Genomic DNA, 26,021 nt, shown 5'->3' with positions numbered 1-26,021 from the left:
ATGGTACAGAGTGTCTGCACAAGCTCCAAACAACCATCCACACTCCATGGTCCACAGCAGATGGACCATAAGCAGCATCTGGTTGTGTAATCTCTATGACTCAATGACAGAAATATATACAACAAAATTCCTGCGACTGTACTGAATCTTATCTTCGACCTCCTGACCTCCCTGAGAAACCACAATGATGTCTGTACTTAGTCTTAATGGTTTAAACACTCCCATCTAAGCAGATCCATGTTCTGGAAATGTGTTCAAATTTACAGCCATTTTCACTTGAACACTAAACCACAACCTCTTGCAAAAGGGAGTGTATACGCACCTAAGAACAAACTGTTTCAAAAATGTAACTTATCATGTACAGTCACAAGGGAATGGAGCCTGGCCCTATCCCAGCTGGCTTTATAGACAAGTGGCAGGATGCACGATGGCATGCCCATAGAATACACTGACTACCAAAACTAAACTTTGTAGAGAACTATACAAATGTAGACAAGCAAATTTCAAGATGTTTGGACCAAAAGCATCAGCTGAAGAGATCAGGTATTATAATGGCTTTGCTGGCTTTCATCACTTACAACAAATGAACAGGGTGCTGTACCAGCATCAGGACTGTTTGACAAAAGTGTCACATGGGGACTTGAATTAAGAACTTTCATGGTGATCAATAAAACAATACAAACTGTAACCCAGACCCTAAGTGTCTTAGTCACCAGGGCTTTAATTAAAAAGTATATTAAAATTACAAGGTGAACAAACAGACTTGCTTTTTGCATAATAATAAATCCATCTGTATTGTTATTACTCTGATTACTCTCATAGACGCACCAACTAATCAACACTAATTGAAGCAGGTGGATTTACTACACCCGCCAAAAGCCCCCTCACTAGGGGAGAAGAGAGAGATGGATGGAATATAAACTGCTCAGGGATGAGGTAGAATTAAGCACCTGCACCAGCCCCCATCCTCCCCCACATGCTGCCCTCTCAGCTGCCTGCCACTCCATTTCATCTCTCACTCCTTTTTATACAATCTCTTCACCACGCAGCTCCTTTGATTGCTGTTTGCAGTCGGCACACACACACACACACACACACAAACACACAATGTGTACAAAAATTCAAAGTACAGTCTTTCTGTACTGCTGCTCTGAGACAGTCGTGCCAGCCCAGTTTTGATTTCAAGGAAAAGTTGCTCCTGCTACAAAAAATGACAGGCACTCATGAAACAATCAACACAGTTAGAACAAGGAAAACACACACACACACACCACAGGCAAAACTCAGAAAACAACTATTGAATACAAGTTTGGTCACAGATACATACAGGCAGCCCCCACATGTAGCAAATACACAAGCACGCTCACACACCCTCCCTTTATGTTGTATAACCAAAAGGCATTCAGCCATTGCAGCAGCATTCTGAGAGCCAGCCAAGTAAGAGGTCTGTCATTGCATTAGCCAGCATGTAATCATAGCCCAACCTCACTGCTATTAGGACTGGTACTAATTCTTCACTGAAAACACGGCCTCCTCCCGCCACTAATAGTTTACTTTACTACTGCTGACAGACCAGCCCTGAACACACACACACACAGCTGCAGCTCATCTGCCAGTGTGTGAGATCAAAATGGATCCTGGGAATAGTCCACAGCCATTTCCCATTTGTGCCACGTCAATCCCACAAGCATTTAGATTGTGGCACTGTTCACCTGTGCAGTAGAGTTGGGTGGAGAGAGACCCCTCTCTGCCTTTCCTTGCTGCCTCCAAGCACGACAGACAGAGATGACAGTAAAGTTGTGAAACGATTGTGAAAGTAAAAAGCAGAAGGGTCTCTGTATGTATGTATGTAGGATATTCTGGCACCGGTGCTGTGAATGTGCTGGGCAAACAAAAGCTAATGAAGACTGAGAAAGAAGGATCACTGCCTGTATTGAATATGTGGCTATTAGCCTGTGAGTGGATGCACTTCGGTGTCACTTCAAAGCATTCCCCACTATTAATCAGAGACTATCCAGCCCTCCAGCAAAGACCCAGCTTGGTGTGCTGCTAACTACCCGCTCACAACCGGCACAATGGAGCTATCATTACAGCTGCTACACTGTGCTTTGTCCAGACAGTGAACCTTTATCTCAGCATATATGTTCATGCTCACGGGCAATTCATTCACCAACCATGTCTCAGAATAAAAGGGGTGGAGTAGGTGGTCTATGCAAGCATGTCATTGTTATGTATTTGAGAGGGGGGGCACCTGGCTTAGTTTACATCCAGCAGGCAGTATGGTTTCAGCCTAAAGAGCTCTTTATGAAAGCACCTGCAAGAGGCTGCAACCTGCCTGGCCCAAAACCACAGGCCCAGCCCTGCTCTGATCTGGCTTTCACCTGACACCCCCAGGCGGGCGGCCCAGCATCTCCCTGACAGCCTCCCCCCTCTAGGCCCCACTGGCAAACACCAGCCACTCAGCTGGATGTCAGCCACCAAGCTGGAGGATTAACTACCACACCGGCCCGGTCTCTTTAATAGTAGATACATTTTGTACAAGGCTAATCCCCAACATCAACTCTTTCTTCCTTTTGTTTTGACTCTTGTGATGGCAGCACTTTCTCCCAGCTTGCAGAGAGAGCCCACAGGGCTGGGGTAAAGAATGTATCCTCTTTTTATTGAGGTGATTGTCAGGGCTAATGGAGAGAATATATATAGCCTTGTTTTGCTGCTGCTCACATTCACATAGCTTTGCACATTCATGTTACAGGAGGATGAGAGGGTTTACAATACAGGATACTCGCCCCCTCCCTCTCTGTGGCCTGCCTTACTGTACGGAGGCTGCAGACTGGAGCAGCACTGAGGGCATGAGGTAACCATCCACCCCCCCACCCAGCCTCTCTCTCTCTCTGTTTCTCAAGAATATAAAAAGATAGAGCAATGGTTGCATAAATAGTTCTGATTCTATAATTAGATGTAAACAGATGCCCAGACTCTCAAGCTTCTCTGTCCCACTGGCCCCATGGCCTCCTGGGAAGCAAGATGTGTGAATCTTCTTGTCTGTGTGTGTGTCTGTTAGCAATGCACCAGTATGACAGAATGTGACAGTGTGCATCTACTCTTGCTTTCCCTCACTGTCTGTCCATCTATTTCAGTGAACACACACTTACTCAGTGCCCCTGCCCCACATTAACCAGAGGGGAGGTCAGCATGGCTGTGCATGGCAAGGAGAGAAAACGAATGCATGCAGCAACAGCAGACAAGCGCACATCTGTTGCTGCCAGAGTCAGTCGTTTGGCCCAGATCCTCAGGATGTGCTGGATCAGAGAGAGGAAGCAGTGTAGCCTAGTGGTCACACTAGGCAGAAAGAAGGAAATCACCCTATACTCTGAGAGACAGGGAATGTCATAGACAGACAAGGTGGTGCTGATGGTGTAGCAGCAGCAGAAGCAGAAGGAGAGAAAACTTTTTTTAATCAATGTCAGCAGTGTCAAAAATTCATACAAAATAAAGCAAGACAGAAAAAAATCTGACTGAGAGAGCAACAAGTCCCCTTTGGATTGAGGACTAGGCATCTGGTTGGATGATCCCCAGAGACTTATTAAAATGGAATTCCTCATGCTAATCCTTGAGAGTCATGCTGCATGTACGATGAATCTTTGTATTTTGTAGTGAGCCTCATTTGAGTCCATCTGCCCACCACCACCTTCTTTCATTTACAGCCATGTGGAAAAGCTCAGAATACAGAGAAGAGCTGCTGAGTCGTATCATTCTTTCCCTTTTCATTAACATCATGTAAGAGATTCATAAGTTAAGTTTTAGTTTTTTAATTTTAAAAACGAAAATGTTTTTGTTATTGTTTCCAAACAGTGAACAAACCTTCCCCTTTTGATTTGTCGATCTGGGACAGGAAGTTGTAGAAAAGCCAAAATAAAAGCTTCAACATCAGAATCCGAAGTGGATGGTGGACTTGTTTTTTGTTTTGTCTGGTTGTAAAATGAAAAAACAGAAGCTTTGTTTTTGGTCTCCAGACTTTTTTGTTTTGCAACAGGATTTTTTTTGCCTGTGTCTGAGTAACAAATTAATTACTGATGATTATGCAAGGATATCTACATTCTCATCAGGCGCTGTTGCTGTGCTGATATTTAAACTTTCTTTTCACTGGCTGTTTACTTTTGCTTTGTCTCATCCTGTTAGATCTGTTTCGATCCCTACTTGATTATTTAATTAACACATTAAATCTACTCGGTAGTTTTAGGGATGCTAGGTCGTAGCTTGTGCCTTGGTTACTATAGTTACAGTTTCCATTCCTTCTACAATATAGCCTGTGGAAATAAGCAATTTCCTAAAGCACTTCCATTGAAATCCATGAGACTACTGTTCACACTGAAAACTGACGACAAGTGGTACCTGTGATGCTTTCAGGTGCTGGCTATGGTGCATATGTTGACATTGAGTCCTCAGCTTGAGCATGAAATCCTGCCATGAGCAGTAAACAGCAGATCCAGCAGGGACAGACACAGACGTTAGAGATAACAATGCACCTGTCGAGGCCTCACAGCCAACCACAGGGTGCCTCAGTTACAGTGGGGGTGTCGTCTGGAGAACGCACATGCACACCCACCCAAACATTCATGCACACTCATGTGCATGCATTATTGTCACTGGCTGCAGTTTTTATTCTTTAAGAACAATAGAGCAATGGCCCTGTTTTGTTCTTCTCACTGAACGATTACAATCATAAAATTGAAATAAAAAAACAAGTAATCTGGATTTTCTGCTTGAGCTGTTAATAATGTCTAACAGCTGTCACATGCAATACGGCCACGCACTGAGGTGGGCCTGGGGCTGCCGATGAGCAGCAGCCTGATACTGTGAGGGGGGGAGAACAGTGGAAGGGAGAGAGAAAGGAAGAGAAGAAGAAAACAAAGGTACGTCCAACTAATCATATGGTTTTTGTAAGGAATGTTGAATAGTTCAACTTCCTACATCCTCACATTAAGTGTAAAAATAGATGAGAAGGGTTTTGAAATCCAATGCTCTCAAATCCGGTACAGAAAGGCATTACCCTGCCTGTCATTCTCACCCGTGGGTCTCCTTTGTGTTGGTCCATCCTACACGCCCCATGCTTGAGGCAAGGGCTCTGTGGCACCATGCCACATGGTGTAGTGTGGGTGGCGGTCTGTCTGAAGCCTGTATCTGAGGCAACATGGCCCCAAAAGCCAGGCAAAACTGAAAATCTTTTCTTTTTTAGCCCATAAGCTTTCACTACGAACACTTTTGTGATGCGGAAAGAATTTTACACAATAGCACCCATCGACCTGACTTCAAATCCAGATGCTGTGATTTTTGATTACTGGGCTTTGATTACCTGGCTTTAAAACGCTGTGTCAGTCTGTGTTTCACCACACTGACGAAAAAGACAAATATTTGCCAATATGGAAGGATTTACTCTGTCACAGACAGCTGACTGCCCTTCCTACTCATTTGGGTTTCCAGAGGAAAGTGACAGATGGTCCCGCAGCTACAGGCAAGGTGCTATTTCAGGTGTAAGATGCCACACAATACCACCACCATTCGGGGGGACATGGCACATCTGAACTGTGTCATCTTGAAACAATCAACAAACGTGCCCAACAACAGACTACGGTCCTCACTCAACAAAAATAGGAGGGGGACCACACAAAGCCAGGGCCAAATGGCGTCTGGCCTGAGAGCCATGTTAAGTCTTTACAGTTGCCTTTGTAGCTTTTGAATATAACATTCAAAGTATAGCTAATTTTGTCATTTGCTGAGAAAGGATGAACAGGTTTCACTGGAGCTGGCTGCTGTACTTCTAATAATTATGCTGAGTGTGCAACACTCTCCAGACACTGCTCTTGTCTGGTCAACATGGATGGGGAGGCAGCTAAAGGCAAACAGGAGCAAGGGATGAATTCACAATACTAGAGATACAAAGCCAAGGAGAAACAAACAATCCTCCCCCACTCACTGAGGTTTATTCTTTTAAAGACCCTGGTTGTAACCAGCCCTTTGCTAACTCCACCAAACACCTGTGTTTGTCTTTGAAGTGTCTTCCCAACAACCACACACCCATGGGATATTCCAGCCATGAGACATTCAATAAAAGTCTCAGTAAAGTTATTTATTCTGGAGAAAAATGGGAGAAGGCAGACAGCTCGGCTAACCTTTGAAGGGGGGAGAGCTGCTCAGATATCCAGCTAGGACATAAAAACCAAGGGAATGACAGGGACATCCTACCAGAAAACAATAAAGGGGGTGGAAGGGGCTGTTTTTTATCTTTAACAGCAGCTGTAAAACACACACAAAGCTGGGGTCTTCAACAATGGCCCTGGAGCATGGGAGGGTGGCGCAAACAGAAGTGGCAGGAAGACCACCACTTCCCAGGCAAATGGGTCTTCCTGCAGGACAGAAAGGATACTGAGGACCGCTTATGGAGAGAGCGAGAGAGGCAGGGCAATGTAAAGGAAGGTTAGGTTGAGTGAGCGAGATGACACAAATATGACCTTTGATTACATGGGGCGTTTAGAGCAGAGCTCAGCCATGGACAGCCTCTGAACCCCCCGCTGTTTTCACACAGCCACACCTCAGCCAGAGCACACTGATCAGAACAATATGGCTGAAAGATGAACCCCAGTCATAAATGCCAGCAGTAAAGACAGCTCCACTGTGTCTCCTGCTCTGACACTATCCAACATCTGAATCTCAGCCTCACAGCCAAGTGGAGACCGTTTCCAACCCAAGCACCAGAGCCAGCAGAAGATAAAATTACTATTTCAAAGCTCTTGTAAATGAACTGGCAGAATTAAACCACATTCGATGCGTTTACAGGTCTGTGTCTCGCTGTATCAGGGAGTAAAGTTGCTCCAATGTCACATTCCTATAACACAGTGTAAGCGTAAACTATAAATCGACCGCCTGATATGCAAAACAAATGACTGGCTTGTAGTAGGTAAAGATGGACAAAGACAAATGGAAACTATCAGAATCTACTGGCTCTCTAGGCAGTGGTTCAGTGGATAGGAGGGTCTGTTGTCCTGATTTCAACCAATCTCTCCAGTCTGTTAAAATTCGGTAACCTGAAAGGAACAATGCCAAATGGAAGCGTGGCTGTTTTTAGCAGCAAGGGTGAAAGACGTGTTCTCAGTAAACACCTCTGCAAAGTCAGGGGAGCCCTTTCAAGGAACCACATCAGAACCTGCCTCCCAATGCATTTTTACATCAACCCTGAAATATTCATGCTCTTGTAAAGTATTCATGTGAACGTGTGTGCACGTTACACCCCAGGGGGGAAAGTGCAGAGGAATCGAACACACTCAGTGCTAATGTTGCTCGAATGCAGGACACTTGAAGGAACGCTAATGACCTGCCTTGTCATTAAGTCAACCTACAAGCATTTCATTTTTTTTATGCAGTTTGATTTGCTTGTATTTATTTCTTTAAAATGAATACAATATCATTAATTAAATAGTCCAAAATAAATACATCTTTTTGCAAATGTAAATATTTCGTTTGCCATGAAAAGCTGTCTCCTTTCTAAACACACTGATGATGGGAATCAATAATTCAAAAGCATGAACAAGGTTGTTTGAATTTAACAGAAAGCATCTACTGCTTTCATAAAATACTGTCGTGCATAATAATTGTGCTTTCTGTTTCATCCACCTTGCAATATGGTATGCTTGACATTTTCGAGCATTATTAAACTAATAAATCAAAGCCTGTACATCAACAGAGAACAATAACTAAATAACAAGAGAGGATTCAGTGAGCCGCATTATTCTTTATGCCAGTTCAACCAAATATAAAATTGTAAAGTGTGAAATCATTTTGCAGATCTTGAAGATGTGCGGCTGCTCCGCAGTCACACCCATGCGCTTCAGACGAAAATGAGAACAATAAACCACCTGTGGTGCTCCCTGAAATCTGATGACATTCAGACAGTAGGTCTGCATGATGGTGAAGCTCAACACTACAAAATAAACTTGGCTGGGGGAGCACCTGTGCCCTGTAGCCAGCATTAGCCTTCACTGTATCAAAAAAAAAGATTCAGGCAGGCACACGCACACACACACACACACACACACACACACACACACACACACACACACACACACACACACACGCACGCACACACACACACACACACACACACACACACACACGCACACACATACACACACTGCAAACTAGCATGAATGGTGAGAGATGAATGGTGAACAGCTCCATGAATTCTCCTGAATGACTAATTATGCCTCATGTTTAGCACAAATGAATCCAGAATCTTTACAAATACAATAAATTAGATAAATATCTTTGTTTAGCCTACAACAATACTGCAGAGTATGGAAGAATTTAATCAAACACAAATACTTAGCATAATGCAGGGCATAACTTTGATGCTTTATACAGTACTTTAGCAAACAAAATGACAGCAGAGGACTAAGTATTCCTTTGCTTTTTAGTAACCACGCTGCTCAGCTGCATCACAAACTGTTTTCAGAGGCCACATTAACATGTTTTCAAAGGAAATTGTTCTGGAAGTGGAACTGTTTGATGGCATCAGTTCACCACTGCCTTGACATACCTTATTTACATGTCTTATCTGATAAAAATAAAAGCAATGACAGACACTACTTTAATTGTGATCAGGTCCATTACAACATCTGCGCCATACATACGTCTTTGTTGGTCTCTGTAGAGTGCAACGACAGTATATCTGAAAGACTGTGTTAGACTTGTTTTAAAATAGATCTGTTGTACACTGTGAGTGATGTGGACACACGTGTGTGTGAGGTTTGTAAATGTGCACATTTGGGCATATGATACCTTAACACTTGTTAAAGCTGGTGCATGCACTGTGAACACATTTGCACTCCAACACTTCAAAGCCTAATATAGAAGAAGGGTTTTCTAGTATTGTGTTTCTTTTTATAAACCCTGTGCATAGAGCTGCTCATCCAGCCTCTTTATGGCTCTGAATATATGGCCCAGGGTTTTGGTCAAGTGACAGCGATGGGGTGACACCTGTCAATTTAACGTGAAATGACAAAATCTCATTTCAGATCCATGAGAGCCGGTGAGAAGCCAGTTCCGACACGCTCTGCAAAATGCCCTTTTAACAAGCCTGCCATGGCATTTACCAAATTAGTATTTGTTTAACAAATATGTCTTCATTACCTCTACGACGTTCAAGCTATAAATGTTAATTTATCGTAATGTGTTTTGTCGCAAAGGCCTGGGATAAATCCTATCTAATCTATTTATTTCTATAATATATTCAATATTTGAATAGGGGTTCCTGTCAACAGCCACACCTTAGAAGACGATGAGAATGTGATATTATTCTAGGACTAACCTGAGTGGGGAGCCATTGGTATGTGTGAGGGGTAGTACTTCCCCGGCGGAAAGTGACCGGCATGCTGCACCGAGCTGTGGCCCGAGGGAGCGATCCGAGAGGCGCCTCGGTGCACCAGGGCGCCCCGCTCTGAAAGAAGGTGCGCCGGAGCAGCGAAATCCCGTCCTTCCATCCCAAAGAATGTAAAGTAATCCGAAATCCGGACAGGGCAGGTCAGGAAAATCAAACGCAGCCCATGTAGTAATCCTTTCCTTCGTGTTTATGTGTTGCATTCATTCGATGTCGGGCTTCTCCGGCCAAAAACGTTGCCACCGATCATCTTTTCTGCCAAAGGAGGAATTCAAAGCAACTGTCATTATAGCTATGGAAAAATGGAAAACACAGAAAAGAGCATGATGCAAAGTACTGACACTCAGTCTAATTATGAAAATAAAGAACAAGTGATTTTATGTTAGACTACCTTTGGATATATCGTTTAAAGCGCCCTCTGAATTCAAAGGATTGTACAGATTAGTCACAAAACGAGGCACCAAAGCCCAGCGAGCATGGCTTCGCTTCAGCTGATCAGCTGGAATACAGGCCTCATCATATGGACGCGGGCACGATGAGACTGACACGGTTTCATTTACCATTATATTTCAACAACAGGGAGAGTGCAGCTAGCCCATCACGGCAGCGGTTACCGGCTGTCACTGGGAGTTCAGTGTAAGCGTGGTCCTGTTCGGGGAACGTCAAGGGGGACAGCGCTGCCTGCTCCTGCTCCTTCTATTGTCTTGGATTGATGCAGACCTTTCCTCTGCCTCTGTAAACCCCATCCAGCTCTTTACTACTTTCATAAATATAATGTTATAATTTACGCATTTTTCAACACAACTGTAATCAAACTGGAAAAAAGATGTTCTATCGACCCATGTGCAGACGGCCTGGTATAAAGAGTCTCAGCTCAGCGAGGCCCAGGACCAATAACAAAATAAGAGTATCATAAAATTAACCTAAAGATGCATCAGCTGTGAAGTCTCTGTCTTCCTGTGTGTGAATAACTGCACTCTCACTGTCTTCATCTGCCTTGACCTGTTTCAGGTCAGGTAATCAAATAGAGTAGTAAATACATTATATGCTGCATGGCCTGCCATGCCCCTGTAATAGCATCATTTAGTCGAGGTGGAGGGGGGGGGGGCATTCTCAAAATTAAAATAAAATGTATTTCAGTGTAAAAAAATGATTTGAATGTGACACATGTCTGTGGCCCAGTTATGGCCTAATATGCACCATATCTAAACGATTCCATTGAAATAAATGGGTTTATGTTATGGCTCATATTTTTTGAGTGGCTACAGGAGGCTCCCAAAGATAAAATGAATTTTAACATTATATAAATAAATCACATGTATTTTTAATTGTATACTGTAGCCCAATGTGAATGAGCCGGCCTGCTTCATTCTATCACCATTATCTACCCGTGCAGCAGTCTGCAGCCTGCAATCCACTGCCACATCAACAACAATAAAATCCTTCCAGGTCTGGGGACAAATGCGCTTTAACTGAGTCTTTCAGATAATGTATGTGCTGCATGTTGTCCTAACGTTAAAAAATAAAAGAAACCGTGCTACAGCACAATAGCTGAGTTTCAGGTCGTGGACTGGATCCAAGGTGAACGGCCGTTTGTCGGGAGGACTGCCTTTGTCTCCACACACAGCGCTTTGCAGTCGGCCATTACCGTCCTCTCGCCATGCTGGTACATCCAGCCTTCCCTGCGTGCCCACAAACGACCAAAGAATAAAAATCAGAATCTCTGTGAGCACGAGGCTTACGCTTTGTAAATGCTCCCAAATGTACTTCGATGTTCATTTATCCGCTTTGCTGCAAATGTCCGCGAGTGTTTCTTTTTATTTTCGCAAATTCTCTCATTAAATTTAGATTAAACCCTACAATTACAAAAGACTTCAGATGATCGACGCCCCTTAATGCAATTATTACGCTGCTGTCAATTTTATTTGCAGAATCAAATCGACAGCAGAAAAAGCGGATTGTAAATCAGATGGTGCTGTAGGCTTGGACCGTGCGCTGCGAGGCGGGCGGCGCTCCGTGACAAGGCATGCCGGCAGAGTGCACCTCGGCCACGGCTTGTGAAGACCAGCCTCCCACGCACGATGCAGACTCTCCGCTTCAGACAGACAGGCCGCCGTGGCTTACACCGAGCGACGGAAGTAGAGCTGCAGAGCCTCATTTATTTAGAGCAGGCATCTTTTTACAAATGATCACAGGATCTTAAATAATGGATAAATGAAGCTATCAGGAGCGAGCACCTCTCTAAAATAGGATAATTATAGAAAACACTAGCGAGGCGGTCCATTATGTGGTCATTCATTTTGGATGTAATTACTAAATTGCTAATAAGCTATGATGACAAATAATAGTCATAATAATAATAACAATATGAGGAATATTAGTAATAATAATAATAATAATCTGCCCAATATTTTTCCAATAAGTCATCTATGTTCACAGTTTTATTTTGAAAATGATACCAACCCCTTCAATGCACATCTGGTCACACAGGCTACAGCATTTTCACTTATAATGAGAGAGTGGAAACAGGCCCTAACATGTTTTATTCAATGAAAAAATGTGTATAAAATTACTACTTACTGGTATGTTAAATCCTTGCATAACAATAAATAATAAAATCACAAAACTCGGGGAGTGAAGATGCGAGGCCGAATGCGACGCCCATTTAAAATCAAAATCTGCAACACAGCATGTGGCTGAGTGAAATCCTACAGTTTGTCCATCTGAGGCTGTGCAGCAGCCTGCTTCGGTCTATGGAAGCAGTGGGACTGGGGCTTCCGGCCTGGCTGGATTGCGGCTCGGATCTCAAGCAGCGGTTTCTCTCCCGGTGCAACTGCGTACCTCGCGTCTCAGGGCAGGGTAAACACGCCCTCCCATTGGTCTAGTAGCTGCATGGTAATGAGCTCGTGCCGCCCGCCCGCAGATCCGGATGCTTCCGATTGGTTGGCAGCCCAGGCCAATGGTGTGGTGGCTGGAAATGCTAAACAGAGTGAAAAGCGCCAGTTTCAAAGGCCAGGATGGCCAAAACAGCCACAATGGAGCTCCGTGCTTAAAATGCACAGCAGCTCAAACAGCAGCTGGTCATGATCTGTGCCGGTTTACAGTGTACATTTAGAATCATATTATTATATAATATTGACAATGTACAATCCACTAAAAGTTTACATGTCTCTGCATGTCTCTACATGTTATAAAGCTCCTTCTGAAACATATACTTTAGTGCTCTAATTCAATTGATGCTCATGATATTCCACATCAGCTTCGTCATCTACCTCTGACGAATAGATTTGGGGGATGCTCAACATAATCACACGAATTAAGAAATTAGCTTGTCATATTTCAGCAGTTTGAAATGTAGGCTATCATTTCAATATCTTTTTTCACCTTTTATTTAATGAAACAGCAAAAAACATGGCATTAAATAATTCTTTGGAGCTACTGTAACGATGTATTGGAACTCTATTTTATCATGCGCATGTTATCACTGTAGCCTTTTGTCTATTACATTATTTGAAATGTTTACAAATGAAGCCCCTTGTATGAGACGCTCTGATTGGCTGGCATGGTTCCAGGGCATTGTCAGTCATAGAATGTAAACAAGACTGTGATTGGCTGTTGGCCAGTCCGCATTGGGCTGTCCGGGGGAAAAAAGGCAATAACTGGCCCTGCGGTTTCAAGGCGTCCCGAGTTAGATGATGAAAGGGGATAAGAGGAGAGTTTCAAGGCGCCCCAAAGGCGGACCCCCACTGGCCCTGAAGCCATATGAGTCAGGCGTGAATCAAAGGGAGTAGGCTGCAGAGAGAGGGAAATTATATGTTGGATATTTAAAATAATCGAGGTTAGTTTCCATCTAAACGCGGACAAGCAGAACCTAATGTTTATGATTAGTTACCAGACACAGACCGGGTCATAGGCAGCAGGTGAGAGCAGAGGAACGGCGTGGATCCTGCAGAGGTCCGCTTTCATGGAGGAAAGCTGTGGCTGCATGAGGTTTGTGATAGCTGGGTCGGTGCGGTGAATTTTTGGACGGTGTGATTACTGAATGATAGCGTGGCATGCTGTTTGTAATCGCGGTCTGGCTCCAGTTGGGTGTAAAGAGCTACCGAGGAGCCAAGCGGCACGGTGAGCCCGGTGAAGACAGAGAGCGTTATTTACCGTTTGTGTTCTATACTATACGGAACATTTCCCATCCGTTGATGTGGATTCGGGTTTAATTTTAATTTTGCCTTCATTGTAAGAAGAATAAAGAAATCATTCTCATCATTTTCTTTTCATTTTGTTTTTATACACACTTGTGCACTATGAATAAAATCAAATCATTTGATCAGAACCTGATTTAGTAAGCTAAATGAACACACTGGAAAATAAAGCACTGCCTTACTGTTAGAGACATGCAGGGTAAATACAGGCTTTGTACCAATTGAACGTTTGTGTTATATGTGAGCAGCTGTCCGTTGACTGTGTGATTTTACAGCCAACCATGCTTGAATGCCACCTTGTATCTGAGCAGAATGTAGTGGAATTTCATCTCATCAGGAGATTTTTAAAGGGTGCTTCACTGCATGCAGGTACACATTCTAATATGTGCACATGCAGGCACAGAGACGATTAATGCTGAATGAGGGCCTGTAAGAAACAGGCCAGCTTGCTGAAGAGGATTGTCCTTGATCAGGGATGTGGTGCTGAGTGACAGTCTGTGCCTCCCACCATGCAGGGACGGACAAAGGGCCCCTGCATATTAAGGGGCAGGCACAATCATTGTCTGTGTCAAACACTTAATATTTAAGAACACTATAAGGAACTGATCATCTGGAACATTTGACATTACAGAAACCATGTTTCTGTCATTTCTTGTCATTCATTTATATTTGATTTCATAATTATATGAAAATGAAGATTTAAAAAAATAAGCTCATCAAATTTAACAATAAATTGAAATTCATGGTGATGATTTAGTTTGTTTTGGTTTGATTTAATGCATTTAGATTTGTCAAATAATACCGAGTTGGCATCAGATGACCTACGACCTGTGTTTGATTGTGTGTGTTAATCAAGATGCAATTCACAATTTGCACACGCATATATAAAGCCACACGCAGATTTCTGGGTTTGTCATTAGTGCACTGGCATAATTGAGATGTGTGTGTGTGTGGCATATGGCATTACCAGGAGCGTATGGAGACTTGGCATTGTATTTAAAGCTGCACACTATGTCTCTTCTCTTGTAGGAAGAACTCTGGTTTGACTAAAATATACACCAGCATGCAATTTATTATTTTAGGCTAAAGGTTTATGGTTTACCAGATTTAATATCTCTTGTGACTGAAAACAAAACAAAGGCTGATTGAAAGATGACACAACCAATAAATGTGTCACTCTGTGTTAAAATCTGACGAGACCAAAAAATGAAAATAAATAAAATAAAATAAAATACTATTAGGCGTATCATAACGGTCACATCATCATCATCATAAATAACGCATCCATACATATCACAGCGACACCCATATTTTTAAAACAATGTCAATATAACATCTGCACACGTGCATTCCAGGCAGCGGTATCAACGCACTGAAGCAAGGAATTATGATGACAATGGGAACAAGGCATTAAAGCAACATTACACCCATATGCTAAAAATACCTCTTTATTTCCATGCTACGTATGTTTTTAACATTAGCAGACATGAGTCAAATCATGACGGCTAAGATTTAAATGTATAATTTAATTATGTGGGAACACTCCCAGATTTTATGTCTGGGAAACACACACACACACACACACACACACACACACACACACACACACACACACACACACACACACATATATATATATATATATATATATATATATATATACATATATATATATATATACACACACACACACATATATATATATATATACATATATATATATACACACACACATATATATATATATATATATATATATATATATATATATATATCATCATATATCAGTTCTTACTTGAAACAATTGAGTCAACAGAAGAGCGTTGACACACACACACACACACACACTGTAAACACACATATAACTCTGGTCAATGCATTAGAAGCATATATTCAAATGCGTTTACAAAAACACACACCATGCACTTGTATAGTTGTGAGGACATTTCTAAGCTCCCACTTGAGTTTTTAATTCCAATTATAAAAAAATAAGCTTATTAATACACACACACACACACACACACCTATCCAGTACAAACTGCTGCATTTTCCTGTCTTTGCTTCAGACTCACCTAACCTAATGTCCTCTTAGCTCCTTAATTGGGATTTCAGGAGGCCAGGGATGTGTTCCTGCAATGGAAATGAAGTTTATCACCTGGGTTGACAGAATATTTTTGAACATGGTCTGTGTTTCTTTTGTCTCCATGCATGGTGCTCTAACAGCTAATTATTGCAATGAAGTGGACAGATTAACCCACACTTACAGATCATTTCAATAAGCTATTTTAATATCTTAGCATGATGGTCTCCTGCTCATGTGAGCAAGATGGATGTTTTACCGAAACAGTCCTGCTTGAAGGAAGAAAAGCGGGTTTGTGTGTGATCCGTTCAGAGTCTCAGACACAAGCCTTGTATCTCCCAGACCCAGTTCTATCCATGGTAAGCCAGAGCTTCCTCTTTTCATTCACATTTATTCACTCACTCACTATTTATTCTTTCATTTCTCACAAGACCCTGACTACCTTTTAGGGTTGATATATTATGGTTTTTTAAACTATAAAAGCAGTAAGGAGTATAAGGAGTAACCTGACAAGACAGTACTTGTGAGTAATGATCAGTAGGGATTCAAACCTAAAATACCAAATATCATCACACCAGGCATCTGATGGCTGCACTAACTCCAAAGAAACAACAGCTATAATATAATATACATATAATGTGCATTTATTTTTCTTCTAAGCATGTCTGGTTGCACGTTGTTATAGCTCAGCCATCATTTCACAAATCAGTTTCTGACATATATACACGTTTGCACAAATGTGCTCTTAAGGGCCTAAATCTGTTTTCCTGCTCGCCACTGTGCTCCCCTATAGCAGATGGCCCTTCTGTCATATTAGTTTCACATCCCAATGGCCAAATGTGGTCCCGACATAGACGTGATGATCTGTATTTCCAGGTCCCGACAGTTATCCTTCCCTCTGCCTATCTGACAAGCCTGCAGTGTCTGCCAACGATAAAGTTTAACAATGCCAGGTTGTTGCAGCATGGTTGGTGCGGAAACACACAGCATCTGTTCAATGAGCCACATGTACGTTACACGATGAAGAAAAGATGACGTGACACACACATGATTTTGTTATATGTAAAAATGTGTTTGTATTGATGTTTGCCTCCTATCATACAATCCAGATTATCAATATAAAATTACTGAGATAGATTATGCATTACAGCCTCTATGATGGTGGACCATGCTACATGATACCATGAAATACATGAAAAACATTAGATCTGACTTAGCTAATGGGTTATTTTAGCACTAACACAGCTAATGTTAGCAATGTAACCACTGCAGTTAGATAAGGTGCTAGCAGACATAAACAGCTACTGCATAGCTTTCTGATTTATCCACATTCCTCAATGACATAAGCTGCATGGTGTCAACATGGTTTAGCTTTAAGTACACAAATACAGCAGCAGAAAACTGACGTTTGGAATGGTTACAGCATGCTTGAATGTTATGATCTCATAGTTTTCACAATATTTTTGTCTGATGCTTCACACCTTGTCTGTTGTCTCCACCTTTGTTTCCCTAAAGATTGAGTTTTAAGGTTTGGCATTACTTTGTATCCAGGGTGCTTTCCTGTGGTAGCTCATCTGCTGTGTCTCAAATTGCATAACCTTCTCCTGCACTTTCAGTACATCCAGGTACCTGGATGTACACATTTTCTCTATTTTGCTCAAAGTTCTACTACACTGTTGTGAAAAATGATAATGCAGCATCTGCAGTTTGCTTCATAGATTAGCCAAGTGACACTTGAGAATCAAAGAAGATCAATGAATTGATTTCCCCTTTGGTGTAGGCGGGGTTTATGTCTCCATAGAAATAACTGAATTATAACCCATGAAGCTAACTCAAGCGCCTGCAACAGGATGCGGACTGCAGTGTGTTCAATGACCACAGGTGTCACTATAAACAAAGGTCTGAGTGAACATTAGCATGAATGCTATTCATATTTTTTTCAAAAATGGAAGATTTTGTGGATATGGATTAAATTGTTTTTTGGCTGAATTTTAGTAGGAAGCCGTCCACAGGGGGACCTGACAAATGGCCGAGGCCAGAGGAGAGAATAATATGTGGCAGAGTGAATGGCTGCACATGCTCATTAGTATCATTAATCACTGGGGACAGAGATGCCTAATGATGGAAGGAGGAGGGACCCTGCAGAGGGAGAAGAGAGAAAGATGTGACAGAGATGAGGGATTCCTTAATATTAACGTTCGGAAAATATGAGTATCTTTCACATTTATTACAATGAATCTATTTTGAGCACCCTGGCCCTGGCAACATTGCTCAAAACAAAAGAACAACTGTAATTAAAATTGTCACTCTAAATTGTCATATAATTGTAATTTAATGTCAGAGTGTGAGAGAAAACTGGGAGGAGCTTGTTCCCTTGTGGGAAAAAAAGATCTCTATAGGGATCAAATGAGTGTGTCACATCTCTCACAAACGTGTAAATTAAAGGTCTTTTCTTATGAGGCTTCTGCATGGCCCTTCATTACCAACTGTCCTTTGCAGCTCGGGGTAACTGAGCCTGGAACCAGATCTGCGGGTGGAGAGTGTCGGTGTGGAGTTCTCTGCAGCCTGTTCGATGGAAATGAGAGGCCCAGAGCTTGGCCGTCCCTCTGCAGCAGCACAGGCTCTGGAGATAGTTGTGCAAAGCAAGTGCAGACTGTTTGATCAGCACATATTTTTAATTGGCTCCAGGCACCCTGGGGTGTCAGCATTGCCATGAAGTAGCCTCCTACAGCACCTTTCTGATTAAATTCAACACACACACACACCCATCCATATATATGTATTTGTTTTTGTTCTTAGCCATAGTGAGTGAAGGGCTATAATCCTGATCCACTAATCAAACCATACACAAGGAAATCTCTCATATTCTGTGTGGAATACTGCTGTCTGTGAAATTGAATGTAACTGTCAAAAAGCTTAAATATTCACGTGTCCTGCTGTGCACAATAGGTTTAGCAAGAGCAGTTTGTCTTAATCGAAATAACTGATGTCAGACAAACTCCGTGGAGATTTATTGTGAAAGCCCTGCAAAACAAATGATCTCAAGAATTGAACTTTTTAACTCTCCTTCAGATTCTAACAACTTTCTTCTACTGTCCTAATGTATGAAATGTTAAAAATATTGTATCAAAGACCAGCTGCTACTGTGCTTTAGGGGGGTGGAGGAGGAGTGGCTTCAGCCCCCAAGACAAAGGAAGCTTAAATCTCTTAAATATCTCCCATTGCCACTTTGCCCTGAGGGAGAATAAAAAACAAGGGAGTGTTTCATTGGTCTGATATTGGAGGCTAGAGTTCATGAGAGTGCAAAACTGGCACCATGAATGTTAAGACTAAAAACATGTGCCTAAAAAGCCTTAACCACAAACCCCGAGACAAACATTAAATCATATGAAAGTATGATATGACTATGATTTATAAAGGTAATAACCACATCTGACTAATATCTCTTAAAAAATCTGTGAAGCATTCAGGGACAATGCCTACATGTCAGACAGAAGCCTCAGAACCACTCGTTTAATGACTGAGATTAACACAATGGAATCCTATTCACATTAACAACCAAACTACAGTCATTCTTAGAAGACATGGTTATTGTTTGGCCATTAATGAACATGATAATGTCGAAACAATAGCAGGCATGCTAATGACTAAAGGCTATTTAATGCTTTTTCTTTATGCAGTTTCTTGGTCCTTGGTGTTGCTCACAACGAGACTGAGAAAGGTTGGAGATGTACAGTAATAACTCTGTTAATATGCAAGAAGAAAGGGGCACAGAGAGGCATAGCAGAAGAAAGAAAGTGAAAAATGGACTGGAAAGATGAGAGGGGGTGAGTTGTCCCTTCAACCATTGCTGCTTCCTGTCCGGAAAAGTCCATTCATCATTTTCACATCTTTGTGTCATGGCTTACTTTGGTAATAGCCAGAAATGTGGCAATGATGACACAGAGGATTGATGAGGTGCAGGTGGGGGTGGCTAGCAGGGGTTTGAGGTGGAGATGGTCAAACCAGATGTGGCATGAGGTGGGGCTGGGATGGACTGAGGAGGACCTGATGAAGGTCATAATGTTACTCAGAAACCTCATTATACATCTGCAGAATGTGCTAAGACTTTATGCTAAAAACACAAATGACACTAGACGACGCATTTGTCAATAGTTAAAGTGGCATTCACGACAAGATGACTCGGTTTTTAATTGTGTTGCATTTCTTACACCCGGGTCACATTTATCTTGTTTAGTAATCTGACAACTGAACGAGGTTTGGGGTGCACTGCATTTTTGCAGTCATTTGTGCAGCTTCAGAAAACAGAAAGAGACAAAAACAAGCACATTTAGCATTGTCATCATTTGACATGTGCTATAAATACTAACACACGATTAAGCAAGCCAGGTACTTTTTAACATGTTGGTCATCTCAGCATCCTTATCTGTCCCAGCAGCTCTGTCATTTTAAGGACATGGAAAGACTTCTGTTCAATTGTAAGTATGGATCAGATCAGGCTTCATATTTGGTGATGTTACGAGTGGTCACAATTATAAAGATTTTTTTTGCTGTGTTTTCTCTCTTTGAATGTGTTCACTCGTCTCAGCCACTGTAGTTTCCACTAGCTGCTATTGCAGTCTAACCAAGCAGATAAGTATCAATGTTCCCATCTATACAGTACATATGGTGTATGGTTATTGGATTAAAAATAACCACCTAAACTGCATCCGTAACAATATGTCCTACAGCAACGTGAATGCTCTCATTCTGTAGTTACAGTTCTGTCATAGTTGCTGCTGCTAGAAAATATTAGTTGTTGTAATATATACTTCTAATAAGCCTCCAAACTAATATTACAGCATCATGCAGCAGCATATATTTCACTTATTATTGTATGCAGCTTTTATGACGATGATAGCAAAAGTGCATTAAAAAAGACCTGGCTGCAGATTTATACACTCTGTGCCTGTATCGGCAGCAGTATTTGTAAGACTCCCCCTTGTGGTAACATACCACAATTGTTAAGCACTAAAGTCGCTTAGATAGGAAAATGTAATATATTCAGGTAAAAGGGGGACAGCACTCAAACTGAACTGAGTTCAGGCCAAGCGTAGCGTCAGAATGTGTCCCCTCTTCCTGCTCTCTCACAGTGTTTTCACCTCACTGTGCAGCAGTTTCCCCTGCTGGCACCACACATACTCCAAAGAGAGTTGTTCTCCCAACTCAGTAGCTGATCAGAACCAGGTGGGAAGGCCTCCATGTGCTTTCCATTTGTGCGGGATGTAAATGGATTCAATTAGATCCAAATGCACAACCTGTCAGCCAGGGGGAAGTGGCAGACTTTCAAAGGCCATTAGATTATAGACAGGATTTAGAATAAAAACTTCCCTGGCCGGGATTGTGCCATTAAATTGCTTGATGTGAAACTATTGCAGTGATTTGAAGTGTGCATGCTGACTGTGCCGTTCATGTTGGTGCAAAGTCTATCAGACACAACAACATACACACTCTATCCAAACGTATGATTAGTAGTCTCTCTCCTTCCCTCTCTCACCCTCTCACACATAAGGCCATTTTGCCAGTGGCCTCACAACCTAACAGGAGCTCTCACAGCTTTAAAGTCAAATGGCTTCATCAGTCATGGCTGTTATAAAGTCCAGCTATGAACCTGAAGACACATTTCCTTTGTTTTGATTGGCTGGAATAATATGTCTGCTGCTAACGTTCATTTACATTCATACGTCTCCTTAAAATATGCCAAGGAGTAATTACTGTATATGGTAAACCTGTTTCACACGTGGGTTATGGAAGCTGTGTTAAATAAAAACCAATTCAGCCATCATGAAGTGGAGTGGGGGAGGGGCAACTGAAAACAAAGGCTTTGCCTGCCACGTACAGGAAAGAGGTTTCAGTTGACCTCCTGTGATTTTAATAAAGAGCCTTTACTCTATAAGCCTGATATAGAAGTGAATCAATGGGACATTTCTAAGCCATTATTATCAATCACCATTGCTTAAGACATCCTAATGAGCTCATTAGATAAGATGAACAGCAGATTGATTGCAAAATGGGGCAAGTAAAAACGTAAGATGTGGAGAAGTAGAAGGTGATGGAGGAGAAAGGAAATAGGTCTCATGGATCTCTTCAAAAAGAAGAACTAGAGAGGGGAAAGAAATGATCAAGAGACAAGTCATGCGTCTTGAGCTGGATTTAAAATTCCACTTTTTTATTTGTGTCTTTTCAGCACCAAGATCTGTTACACTGATGCTCATTCTGAAGGCGTGGGGTCATCTAAATGCTCCATAAAATGAGGCCTTCTGTAAAAAGACATAAAGCTATGAGCTGATGTTTGTCTCCCACACACAGCTGCTGACCTTTGTAGTCAAGCAAGTCAGTTCAAAAGTCATATGAGAACAAGAGAAGGCGGAAAAATCACATGGCCAGAGAAGCAGAGAGATCCGGACAAACAGTCGTTCCCCATGGGTGAATGTGATAGGCTGTGGTGAAGGAGCGTAGGAGACCCCCACTGGTGTTTTTGGATTCAAAGTTATGTGGAGGTGCAGAGGAACGAGAAGTAAAAATATGTAAGAGGGGGTCAGTATTAAGCAGCACCGAACTGCTTCCACCTAGGATGGAACAGATGTGCGCACAGCTCCAGCTGTTGCCAGATGTGCTTGTAGAACCATCTGCATGAGCTGTTTAAGAGAAGGCATGCAGGCACAGAGAGCTGCAGTCCCACTCAACACTGTTTCGATCAGATTCTGCCACTTTTACCTCCAATTGTTAAAACATCTTCTCTGGTCTGCAGAGGCATGTCAGCTGTTTCATAAGATAAAATAGTAGCTAAACAAACACAGACCTGACTGCCTCTATTCATCATTAACACAGTATTTAAAACAAGCCATTCAGAACAAAAAGAATAAAAATAGTTTTTAATCTCTATTTTTTAAATTCCTACAAAGCATCTGTCATTTATTCTGTTAAATGCTCATGCATTCGTTCAAACCTGGAAAAAGGAGTAGAAGATTTAACAGCGTAAAGTCAAAGAGAAGATCAAATGAATCAAGAAAGAGAAGTGATATCTTTTGTATGATCATAGAGTATACAACCTGATGAGAGATTTAAAAGCTATAAAGTGTTATAAGACCCAGGAGATGGCAGATTCAAATGTGCAAGGGCAACTTCCACCAATAAAGGTGAAGACAGCGGCGGCTCTACCGCTGCGCTCCACCAAGCAAGGAGAATGGCCTGAATAGATTTTCAGCAACCTTCATAAAGCCCAGACTAAATCTACTCCTACAAAAGAAACCGAGCCAATCAATGAATGCCCCCCCACCAACAATACCCAGTACAGGCAGGGAGACTTTCAGACCCAGTGTACGTCTGAAGCTTGCTGTGCTTCCACGTCCTGTGGCATTGAGCAGAGTCAGGATCTACTCTCTGCGTGTTCACGGCCGCCCTCTTTGTGTGTGCTGTGCTCCGGTGTATCCATGTGTGTATGAAAACCTTACTATTGAATGAGTACATTCATCAGAGCTCCGAGCTCTTGAAATGCCAATGAAAATAAAGAAAAGGAAATTGTAGGCACTCTGCAGCAACAGGGAAAAAAACAACAGCGAGACAGAGAAAGCAAAGCCTCACAGCGCCAACACAGACTTTATAAGGTTCAGCAGGCCTCCACTCAAATATATGGGGATCATAAATCCTCTATTTAATGTCATTTGGGTTACCCTTTTTATGAGGGTGGTGACAATGACAGTGAATGACTTCTTTTTAAAAATGCCAATCAGCACAGAACATTTCAAGCAGACAGTCTGGACAAACCTTTTCCTCTGTCACAGATACTCATTCTGCTAACGAAAGTCGACATTATGCTCTATGGAACTACACAAAACACTAAACTGTTCTTTCCACTCCAGTTTTAAAGGACTAAATCATCAAATAGAATGTAAGAAGCAGAGTTTTTCAACAGTTCAGAAGACCACAGAGATGAAACAAGTTCGTTTTAGATTTCCTTTTTGCATGTGTGTTAAGATTTATTGTTACGATGCATATACCGCAATCCAACAGCAGGATAATTTATGACTCAGTTATCAAAAGTAATAGTCATTTTTAGGTAAAATGGCCCCTTTCACAGTGGTACATTATTGATGCAGAAAGCTGTAGGGAGTACATTAATGTACCGGTAGTTGAGCAATCTACTTTATCCTCTCCTGGGCAGGCCCTGCTGCTATTATCATTTCAAGCAAAGAGTGGTGGACACAGAAGGAAATAGCAAGGTTCACGTGCACGTTCAGTGGATCAGGAGCTAAATACACTTGCCAATTTATTGATTTATTTATCTATTGATTTATTTATGGCTGGGTTTTAGATGAGGAAATCATGTCTGCTATACCAAGCACCTTAGCATAGCATAAAGGCTGGAACCAACCACTAGTCCTCCTAGCATTGCCACTATATCTCACTGATATCAGTCTGTGTTTTAGTGAAAACATAAACTCTCCTTTAGGCTAAGCTAAACTGAGCTAAGCTGAGCTCGCTAGCCTAGCTAGGCTATTTGTACTTCTTTGTGGAAGAATTGAATAGAATTGAGATCAAATCAAAGAACATTATTTGCATGCCAGTGGGAGCACGTTTTGGTTGGGGGTGCTGTGAAGATGTACAAAGCTCTCTAGGTCGAACAGCCTGTGTATAAATATATATATATCTTGAAAAAAATTGCGCAGAAATCAGGAATGGTAGTAGATACAGACTCCTTTTACCCCGAAACAACATTTCAGGTTTTTCAACCAGTGCTCCGCCATGTCTGAGTGTTGCTTAGACGCTCTGTAATCCTATTGGCAACTCAGGAACCAATCGGACGGTCGTGCACTATCACATGATCTGCTAATATTTAATTGTAGAGCCTTGTGCTTTCACGTGGTGTGCCAAAGAGTGTCAGTGGAAGCGATAGTTCGCTCTTCTGACTATGGGTGTTGTTGACACGGTTGTAAAGCTCTGAACAAAAGAAAAAGACGCGTAGAGGACGTCATCCACCTGGAAAGAGCGTCATTCTGCATACCACTGTTATATATTGTTATTTCTCTATGGGAACGTTTTGAACGATTTCTGTTATTGTTAAAGGGTATTTTTTATTTTTTTGGTTGCAAAATATATTGAAGAGGGGTGGATCGTTTTACTGGCACTCCAAGGAATGCCGTGAAGAAGACTGTACCAAGAATGATGCTGTAAAGCCTCTCGCTGTATTGTGATGAAGATAATGTCTGCATCTCCAGCTGGAAGAAATGTAAGAGTTGTTCAAACTGTAAGAATGCTTTATTGTGTCTTTATTTGTGTTTGGTGCTTGTCTGTTTTAGTTCTCACAGCATGTTGTCATTATGGTGCGTGTTATGAGAAGCCTAAATAAATGCCCGAACATAAAGAACATTTGAGCTCATAATTCAACTGAGCTACAGTGACAGTACGGGAATCAGCCTACAGACACAAACAATATGCAACATAAACCTAATTTTGGTATACATATTTACATATACATACATGCGTACAAAGTTTTTGAATTGAAAAATAAGAACATATTTATTTATGTATAAAGGCGGATGGTCAGCAGCAGATCAGCCACTTACTGCTAGGGGGTGCTGCAGCCCCCTCAGCACTCCAACTTCCCACGGCCTTGTTTATTTGTCCCCTGGGGGCAATTCAGGGCATGCAACAATTCAACACACAGCAGCTGCTATGTACATTAAAAAAGAAGAAAAAAAGCATAAAATATAGGAACAGCATAAAATAAACACAGTAAGAAGAATTGACAGCAGGTTGGAGTATAGTCTGTACACTGTGTGCATACAGGGACAGGGTACATGAGCAGGTGCCAGAAAGTTTACTCCAGTCCTTTCTTGACTCTTCTAGTTTTCAGGTACCACAAGCTATGGTTAGTGTTCAAAAAGGAAGGAGGACCTAAATGCAGGGCAAAAAAAACTAAATTCAACAAAGGGTAGTTTAAGTTTTAAGTTAAAAAGGTAAAACTAAATCCAAAACTTAAAGCCAAAAACTCCAAAAGGCTAGACAAACAAAAACCACCAGTGACACAAAAGTACAAAAGGTAAATGAACAGAAACAATGAACCAAACTTAACAACAGGGAGAATAAACACAAATCAACACAATCAAACGGGGAGCATGGGAGTTAAATATCAGCAATCAGCAATCAGTAAGGCAGAGGAACACAGGAGGAAGGGAAACACACACAGAAAGGACACAGAAGTAAAACACGAAACAACCAAAAGAGGGCAAAAGAGGAAAAAGTATCCTAAAATAACCAGGAAAACCGAACA

General features: G+C 41.8%; 1 protein-coding gene across 15 annotated transcripts in view; it reads right to left on the bottom strand.

The window, feature by feature from the left end:
- bahcc1a (BAH domain and coiled-coil containing 1a) overlaps positions 1 to 12,239 on the bottom strand; it is a 52,422-nt gene extending 40,183 nt beyond the window's left edge. For 14 of the 15 annotated variants that reach the window (XM_028411534.1, XM_028411539.1, XM_028411537.1 and 11 more), the window contains exons 1-2: positions 12,011 to 12,239; positions 9,362 to 9,685 (exon numbers count right to left, since the gene is read on the bottom strand). In XM_028411534.1, coding sequence (XP_028267335.1) covers positions 9,362 to 9,533 — 172 coding nt within the window. In that variant the 5' untranslated portion in view covers positions 9,534 to 9,685; positions 12,011 to 12,239. Of the gene's footprint in view, positions 1 to 9,361; positions 9,723 to 12,010 lie in introns of all 15 variants that reach the window. The other variant, XM_028411535.1, reaches the window with a different exon arrangement.
- Positions 12,240 to 26,021: the final 13,782 nt, after the last annotated feature.

This window comes from Parambassis ranga, chromosome 8, assembly GCF_900634625.1.
Source record: "Parambassis ranga chromosome 8, fParRan2.1, whole genome shotgun sequence".
NCBI classification, from domain to species: Eukaryota; Metazoa; Chordata; class Actinopteri; family Ambassidae; genus Parambassis; species Parambassis ranga.
The sequence above is the reverse complement of the archived record's forward strand: the minus strand, read 5'-3'. Positions and strand labels throughout refer to the sequence as shown.